The sequence below is a fragment of the Alexandromys fortis genome, unplaced genomic scaffold (assembly GCF_014885135.2).
Source record: "Alexandromys fortis isolate MF-2015 unplaced genomic scaffold, M_Fortis_MF-2015_v1.1 scaffold_7, whole genome shotgun sequence".
In the NCBI taxonomy this organism is placed as follows: domain Eukaryota; kingdom Metazoa; phylum Chordata; class Mammalia; order Rodentia; family Cricetidae; genus Alexandromys; species Alexandromys fortis.
The window spans coordinates 20,926,389-20,935,322 of record NW_026067920.1 but is presented as its reverse complement, the minus strand read 5'-3'; the positions used below and the strand labels follow the sequence as shown (position 1 = coordinate 20,935,322).

The 8,934-nt window shown below is 45.3% G+C and overlaps 1 protein-coding gene across 7 annotated transcripts in view; it reads left to right on the top strand.

Moving 5' to 3' along the window:
* LOC126500741 (uncharacterized) overlaps positions 1-8,685 on the top strand; it is a 15,652-nt gene extending 6,967 nt beyond the window's left edge. For 2 of the 7 annotated variants that reach the window (XR_007591415.1, XR_007591413.1), the window contains 4 exons: positions 1,048-1,175; positions 1,258-1,358; positions 2,887-3,030; positions 7,969-8,685. Coding sequence is in view for 4 of the 7 variants with exons in the window: in XM_050140870.1 (XP_049996827.1) it covers positions 1,048-1,175; positions 2,887-3,030; positions 7,572-7,621; positions 7,969-8,302 (656 nt within the window). In the remaining 3 variants the exon portion in view is untranslated. Of the gene's footprint in view, positions 1-1,047; positions 1,176-1,257; positions 1,413-2,886; positions 3,031-7,571; positions 7,622-7,968 lie in introns of all 7 variants that reach the window. The other 5 variants (XM_050140870.1, XM_050140871.1, XR_007591414.1 and 2 more) reach the window with 4 other exon arrangements.
* Positions 8,686-8,934: the final 249 nt, after the last annotated feature.

The window sequence follows — 8,934 nt, the reverse complement described above, 5'->3', positions numbered from 1 at the left end:
AAAAAAAAAGACCAAACAAACAAAAACTAACCCAGCAAGTTAGTTAAATCAAACGAACAAAACTCATCCCAAAGAATCCAGCCTCTGTTGTCCTGAAGGACTCTGAGATTGTTCTCACACACCTCTGGGTCACGCCAGTGGACACCCTGCTACCCAGCACCACCAGCTATGGAGGCTATATCCTCATGGTGGTAAACTTCAGGGAAGTCTGGCTCCTAACCCTTGGTTCTCAACTTCTACTAAAGGCATCCCTTTTCTACAAAAACATCACTTCAGTTCTTATCCAGAAATAACACTGGTGCCATTTATATCAAAAGGGGTAGGGGCGTGCAAGGTCAAAGCAATTTTTATTTTTTCTTTAAAAAAAGCATAAATGGGGCTGGAGAGATGGCTCAGTGGTTAAGAGCATTGCCTGTTCTTCCAAAGGTCCTGAGTTCAATTCCCAGCAACCACATGGTAGCTCACAACCATCTGTAATGAGGTCTGGTGCCCTCTTCTGGCCTACATACAGACAGAATATTGTATACATAATAAATAAATATTTTTTTAAAAAGCATAAATGTAAAATAGCACTACACTTGACATTTTTGCTTCACAAACTATATTTTTTATAAATAAACCCACATGTATGATTTTAAGAAGTAACTATCGTCTAGATTCTCAATTTTCACTCCTAAGTTGGTGAATGTTGAGAGGCACACCCACATAGCCAGGCAATCCTCTCTGAGGTCCTTCTCCGCTATGTTTTGAGCATAAAGCAGTGATTCTCAATCTGTGAGTTGCACCCCCTTCCGGGGTCAACTGATCCTTTCTCGGGTTTCACCTAAGACTATCAGAAAACACAGATATTTACATAAGATTCATAACAGTAGCAAAATTACAGTTATGGCATCACAATAAAAAGAATCTATGGTAGGGGGTCACCACAGCATGAGGAACTGTATTAAAGGGTCGCAGCTTTGGGAGGGTTGAGAGCCACTGGTATACAGGGTTCCCGAGGTCGCGAAGTTTGAGCAAGGCTGGCTCACTTCTCTGCTGTCTTAACAGCAGGGCACAAGGAGCGAAGGAACTCTCGCAGCCCAAAAAGCCAGGGGTCTAAGGCACAGCGCCTGCTCTCAGGAGAGACGTCTGGTTTTGAAGAAGACGGGGACGGGACAGGCCAGCCCTGTGCAGAGGTACCTATGACTGCCATCTTCCAGCACACCATGTGGGGCAGGGAGAGGAGCCCCACGACTAATTTTTTCCCCCGGCTTCCAGCTCCGATTTCCAGGACCAGCCCCCTTCTGCCCCCTGGTGGTTGTTAACCCCTGCGCAGTCTTTTTCTGCTCAGCGCCTGACAACACAACAGCCTCTTCTTGGTGAGGGTTCTGTACCTGCCCTTTGGGTGGCTTAGGAGCCTTGATTAGCCCTGAGTAAGTGATACAGGGAGCATGTGGCAGTGGGTGGGGCCTGAGATTCCACTCAGGGACAGAGCGGTTGCCTACTGTGTAGAAAGCCCTGGGTTCAATCACCAGAGGAGGGAAGGAGGGAAGGAGCGTGCGGGGTGGGGGGGGGGGGAGAGAAAAATCACATTCCTAGATTCCCAAGATATAAGCTATGGTCTTTTCTTTATGTGTACATCCCCACGACGAGGTTTAATTCACAAATTAAGCACGATGAGAGATTGGCAATCAGGACACGGAGCGCACGACGTTGCACTGCTGGGGAAGTGAGGTCTCCCTGGAAAGGGTCACGATAAATATTCATGTTTGGGGACCTCTGGTGAGTGAAGTGGAGGGCAGAGAATACCATATGCCGTGCCTGTTGAATAGGATCAAGTCAAAATCACACTTCTTACTGAAGGGCTCTACAGGGAACGATCAGATGTACAGAGACCCCGGACATTGGTAATTGAAGGGCAGTCTACACTGGGGTCAAGTTCTGTTGAAAGGGAATGGAATATTGCCTTCTGAATCTCGTCTGCTCATGTTGGTCACACTTCAGTGGTGTAGGAGCCTCTCCTATTACAAACAGGCTTCCCATGGATTCCTCAGAGTGAGCTTGCCGGTTTACACGTCACAGGATCAACAGAAAACAAAATGAGGCATAAAGGGAGGCTTAGGAACTCAGAGAATTTTTTCAAACTAATCGCACTGTTGAAAGCAAGAAGGAAAATGCAGAGGCAATGTGGAATCCTGGGGACCAGCCTGTGGGCTTTCCCACGGTACTGTCCCAGTGCCCACTAGCAGAGATTGCTGCTGTCCTATAAGCAAACCCGACTTAGATCTGTGATTTCCGTGGTAACCACTGAAGCCTGACCTTCCTCCAGGTATTCCCGCCTCCCCAAATGCTGGCAGCTAGACACAAGCCAATGTTCTCAGGAACTTGTGAAGTGGGTTCCCGTCTATCCAAAGATGTCATTTCCCTTATCATTGACAAAGGGACAAATGGCTACTCGTAGTGCCCATCTGCAAACCAAAGGGCATGCTGGCCTCCGCTCCCTCAGTGTTACAAGTACCTGTTACACACTTCACAGTCCATGCTGGCATCCTGACATCCTGGCTCTTCTCACCCTGCCCGTACCCGAAATGTCTCCAGCTCTGCCCACACCTACCCATTCTCCTCTAACCCTGCAGTTTTCAAAATGCTGCCTTTCTTTTCTTCCTCTCTCTGTCTCCCTCTCTCCCCCCTCCTCTTACCTTCTCTCGCCTCCCCCTCTTTCTGCTCTCCCGCACTCCCCCTCCCTCTCTCCCTGCTCTGCTCTTCACACCCCTCCTTTTCCATCCTCCTTTAGAGGTGGCCTTTTACGCCCCTCCCCGAATAAATCTTTTGCACGAGATCTGTCGCAATTGTTATCTTTGCCCTCTGATCACCGAAAACCCTAACAGTGTTGCCTTGACTCCACAGACTCTCCTGGTGCTTGAGCTCTCTTTTGGGGGTCTAAGCCCCACTGTGACCCTATCCCTTATCTCCAGTCCATCCGCAACAGATTGCAACAGATCCGCCTTCCAACCACTGATCACTTGGGCCCGCATCCGTCACCAGTATTTGGTGAGTGATCCATCTGGTCAACATAAATGTTTTCCCAATCCTCTGGTACTCTTGGGGGCAGAGGTACCCCCATCCATGGTCTTTACTGCTTTACCTGGCCCTCTTCACCTGACCCCAACCCAATCTTGCAGTTTCCTTAGGTTCAGCTGGGGTACTGTGGCCCTTCCTGCTCTCCTCTCCTCCCTTCTGTCTGGAGCTGCCTGTAACCCACAGCTCCTCTAGTCCCCAACCCCAGCATTTGGTCCTCACCTGCCGGCCTCTACCAGGCACCAAGTCTCTCCTCGGGGTTAGCCAGGCTAAGCCCCTGACCCACATCGAGTATGGTGACAACCCACTGACTGACCTCGTCCCCATTCAGTCTTCCTTGAGTCTTGGGGGGATGCCCATGGCTATAGGCTGCAGTGACATTTTCCCATGGGAATGACATCTACACCTTCTGGCTCTCCCCCACCCCCAACCCCTGCCCCGCGATGCCTCTTAGAAAACTTCTAGCTCCTCCACCTGGCTCCCAGCTTGAAGGGCCCCAAATGTATTCCCTTTTGCAAATCAAATCTGGCCTCCATATCCCTTAGAGAATCAATCCAAATGTGACCAACTAATGGCACCCTAAATCCCAATGTTATTCGGGGCCTTTACAAACACTGCAAGCGATTTTTTTTTTATTATGTATGCAATAGTCTGTCTGTGTGTATGCCTGCAGGCCAGAAGAGGGCACCAGACCTCATAACAGATGGTTATGAGCCACCATGTGGTTGCCGGGAATTGAACTCAGTACCTTTGGAAGAGCAGACAATGCTCTTAACCATTGAGCCTTCTCTCCAGCCCCTCATTCCCTATTTCTCTTTTCTCTGCTCAAGGTCTGTTTGTTTTTGTCTGGTCTCCCTCACAGCGCTGTGTAAACGTCTTGTCTTTAAGTTAGGGTTGATGGATCATAAGTTTGTTGCAAAGTGCCAGCTAGAGCTAACAGGAGGAGGAGAAAGCAAAGGAGCAGACTGGCCGCAGGTGGCACACACCGAGCACCCAGCCCTCGCACCCTGGTGTGTCTCTCTGCTTCCCCCTGCAGCGTCCGCTCCAAACAGCCGCTGATCTGGCTCTCCTAAGACATTGCAAGGATCATTCGTTTCGTTTCTGCTGACTTATTCTACCCACAAAATTTGATTGCAAATTCTAGAGTCCTATTCTTCAGTTGAGCAATCCCGTTACCTGCTTTGAAACCGTTGTCTCTTATCTGTCTGGCCTGCCATGCCCTCCACGTGGGCGCCTGCACCGACTCCTTTCTGGCTCCTTCAGCCGGCTCCGCCTCTGGCCTGCTGCACCGACATGGACAGCCTCGTTTCCTCCCGCTAACTGCCCTGTCTCTCTTTGCTTTCCTTGGCCTGCACATTGTGAGCTTCCTCGCCTCCCCCTAGGAGCTGCCTGCCTGCTAATTCCTTCAGCTTCTGCTCATTCAGCTCCCCTCATCCAGCTTAGAGAGCGTGTAGAAGTCCCCTCCGGAGGAATTTTGTTTTGTAACCCTCACTCTCTTCCTCCACAGACTCGGATTTTATTTCTCTAGCTTGGCCTCAGTACAGATCAGTGTCCAGAAACTGGTGCACTTGATTTGCAAACTCTCACAAATCGTAATAACTGTTACGGCACAAATGATCCCCAAGTATCCTATATCCAAGCTTGTTCCGCTCTACAGTCTCTCTACTTTCCACTCTTAAAAGCTGCTATCTCTACGATTTCTCTGTCCTCTGCTCTCCCAAGACTCCATTAAGGTTACGCTGTAAGCTCTAGCTCAATATCTGTACGTTCATTGGATGGTTTAAAATCTATAGCAAAAGTTGGCTTTGAACTTATAACTAAAGGCTTATCATTAAAATTTTATGTATTGGTAATCTTGTTTTGCTGCAACATATTATATTAACTCTGTATGTGTGTATGTGACTACCTTAGATTCAGTTCTGTGTGTATATGTAACTTGCACTGAACTCTGTGTGTATGTGTATATGTCACTTGGATTCAACTCTCATTTTTTTAAAAATAGACCTACTAGGAAAACAGATGTTTTTAAATTGCAGCTGTGTGGCTCTCCTCCATCTTGGCTGGTGACCTCTTCAAGATGTAAGCAGCTACATGACTGGCACTCATCTTTACTAAGGTTAAAGAATACATGTCATGTGACTTAATCACTGTCTTCAGATGGCCACATGGCGTAGAACAACTAGAAGTTACAAAATTCCTTAGTCCTAATAAGCTCTGATGTGTGATTATTTTGATTGCATTCTGACACTCTTGTGACTGAAAATAAAGTCTATTTTGAATCAGAGGGCAGAGCTACCTTCTAGCTGACCAAAATCGACCATGGAGGTTTTGGAGGACTGAGGGCACATAGACACAGGAAAGAGCAAGTGAGGGTCTTGGCCTTTTTGGATGGAGAACAAAAGCGACAGGAGGTCATTGCTTCTCCACCGTTTCTCTGATCATTCAGGTTCTTACCCCCCTATCTGACCCTTGAGTTTTTATTGACAAAGAATAATTAGATAAATGCATCAGAACTCTCTGCTTATTGTTGCATTGCTTTTAAGATTAAGGAAGCAACTCCCAAATATTTTGGATTGGTATGAATTTTTTGTATGGTGATAAAATTTAAGCCAGGCGGTGGTGGTGCACACCTTTAATCTCAGCGCTTGGGAGGCAGAGGCAGCTGGATCTCTGAGTTCGAGGTCAGCCTGGTCTACAGAGTGAGTTACAGGACATCCAGGGCTACACAGAGAAACCCTGTCTTTAAAAAAAGGAAAAATAAGAATTAAAGGTTATATTTGCTTTAAAAAAAACTATATATGTGATTCAACTCTGATTTAGAATATACTACATATGATAATAAAATTTTAAGGTTATAAAGGTCTACTCAGATTAACAAAAGCTGACTTAGGGAGTATGTCTAACTACTTATGTCTCTGCTAACTGTTCAACAACAAGCTGCTAGAAAACGTAGATAAATAACAACATATGTTTGATAAGTCAGGTATATTTGATTTAAAAAAAAGATTTATAAATTCCCAAGGTTCTACTCAGCTTCACAGTAATATTTGTCTAGCTTCTTTGTCTTTGCCATGTGGTTAAACTTTAGCTATCTGGATAAACTGAGTCCTACAAGAAACTGACATTCTATAATGATGCACTCTAAAAGAAACGTTTGCTGCGTTTATTCAACTCAAATTTTAAGGCTCAAACGTAGCAGAGGTAAAGCCTTAAAACCCTAAGCTTATAAAAGCTACTAACTTATTGTAAACTGTTAAGAATAATTAAGACAGGCAAGCTAAGAGTTAGTCACCTTATAAATGGTCAGATTCTTCAATGTGTTCAGAACTCTACTTGCAATCATGCTACTAATTAACTAATTACAGGAATAAGCTTTATTTAGCCTCCTATATTTACTTTCAAAGTTAAGCCTAAAACAAGCAACAAGAAACAAAGTTTGCTTATTTTAGATATACTTCATAGATTATGGTCCTCAAAACTTTTCAGACATTTGTTGAATATGACATTTAACATGTTTAATGGACAAAGCTTACAGACCCCCAGCTCCTAGCAGTGACCCTAAAGTCTAGCACAGAAGAACTCCACCTGGAGCTGGCTTTAAATGGGGCAGAGACAGCCACTGGGTGAGAAACTGCATTCACCTTGCTCCCCGCCAGGACCCTGTCCAAACTGTGCCCAAGCAGGACGCTGGGATTGCCCCTCTTTGTCTAGACAAAGGACTGAGAAGAACAGTTTACCTTGCTACCAGACTCTAAAAATAGATACACTCACAAAACAGATTTCAAAGTAAAAAATAGATACACTCACAAAACAGATTTCAAAGTAACCTTTTACTATTCTGTTTCTAAAGGACCTTGATTTACAGTGATGGCTATCAGCAATAAATTACGTATGTGTCATGGCTGCATAGAAAAAGTGAGGAGTTTACGTAAGGTCTGAGGCTATGAAAGTAGGTTGTAAGGGTCTAAAAAATGTTTTAAGATATGTAAAGGCAAGTTAAGAAGGTGTAAGAAAGAAATATCTTAAGGTGTGTAAATGCAGTCTGTAAAGGTATAAGAAGGTGATTTCAGATAGATGTAAGAATGAACCATGTTTCAGATCTTTCCCTCTCTACGCTATCGCTATATCAAGACTTCAAAAGTTCAGGGCTTTAACACGAATCTGTGGAGTTCTGATAAGCTAGTAATCCAGTAAGCACCAGCTCCCATTATCACAGCCACAAGCTCCAGATTTTAAATTTCCTTTGGTTGTCGTCTTCTCAGTATAGACTCAAAAGTGCTTCTGATGGGGCTAAGAACGCCTGTGTAATCTGTACACACCAGGCTTCTGGAGAGAGGACAGAGTGATCATGCTTTTGACCCAGCATTTTTAGGTCCCCACGCTTCTCCCATGACTCAAAGGTGTGAGTCTACTGCCTTTTCTGTGGTGTGGATTTCAGTACAGATTGCAAACCGTGGGAATACTAACGTGTTCAAAACTTAGCATTTTTTGTAAACTTGAGAAATTCTTTTAAGTTTCAGGGAATCAACTTGAATCCACCTCTTATGGGTCGAATGGACTCCAGGTAAGTCCTGTCCACTAACAACCTGTTTCCCCACCTGCCTGTTCCATTTATTCCTGATCTCCCCTACTTTCCTTAGTTTTAGGACAGTGTGCCTGTAAATTTCTAATGTACTCCTAAGATAAAAGTTTTCCTGGTGCTGGAGAGATGGCTCAGTGGTTAAGAGCACTGACTGTTCTTCCAGACCCCCTCCCCCGTTCAGTTTCTAGCACCCACACTGCAGCTCACAACTGTTTGTAGCTCCAGTTCCAGGGTTCTGATACCCTCACCCAGACACATGCAGGCAAAATACCAGTATTAAAATAAAAATAAACCATTAAAAAGTTCACTTAAATTCCTTCTCTTCCTAGACTATCTGTCCCAACCGATTTCATATCAACTGCAGACTTCTCCAGCAACTTGCCAGCCCCAGAAGTTCCCTCGAAATCTGTATCCCGGACATCTTCAAAGCAGCTAGCCCCAGGTGGTCCAGCTTCACTTCCCCAGCCCCAAATGGTCCTGAAGAATCTGGACAAAGAGTGGCAACAGTCTGCTCTTCCCAGACTTAGCCAGCATCCCAGCTTTCGTGGGTCCCCAAAGACATCAATGCTCCCAGATGACAGGAAGCCCCCATTCTCGCCTCACCAGCCACCCCATCCCATTTCCTCGCCTTTTATAATAAACAAGAGGGGGAAATGTTGGTAAACTGAGCGCCACCCACATTCCAGAACCAAGTACTCCCTCGGCCCGCTCTCTGACTCAGCACCAGCAACCGTGCTATCACCAGCAGCGGCCAAATGCAAGCCTTTTTCACCTTTAGAACCCCTGCACCTTCACGCCCTGCCCCTTCTCTTCCATCCTTGCTCAGAGGCGGCCTTCTGAACTCCACCCCTAAGCAATCTCCGGCATGAGATCTATTGTGTGGTGTCGTCTCTGCAGCATTCCTTGGCCCTCTGGTCTCTGCAAAATCCTAAGAAGGTTTCCTGTAGTCTAGGCTGGCCTAGCAGAGGCTGTCCTTGAACTCCTAATCCTTCTGCGGGCAGCTCCCAAGTGCTAGGCTTACAGGTGTGTATGCCACCATGCCTAGCAAAAAAATAAAAATAAATAAATAAAACTTTATTATGTAACCTAAAACTTTAATTTTGAAGCATTTGAAGAACATAAATTGTTACAGTGTAATGAGTAAAAAAAAATGTATAGATTTGTGGGAAATAAAATTACTGACATAGTTCCACAGATAGGGCTTTAAAAAATGACTAGCAATCTAAGGGTGGCTTTCACAATTTTAAAGGATTGAAAAATGGGCAAAGAAGAAGATGAGGAAGAGACGTCTGTGT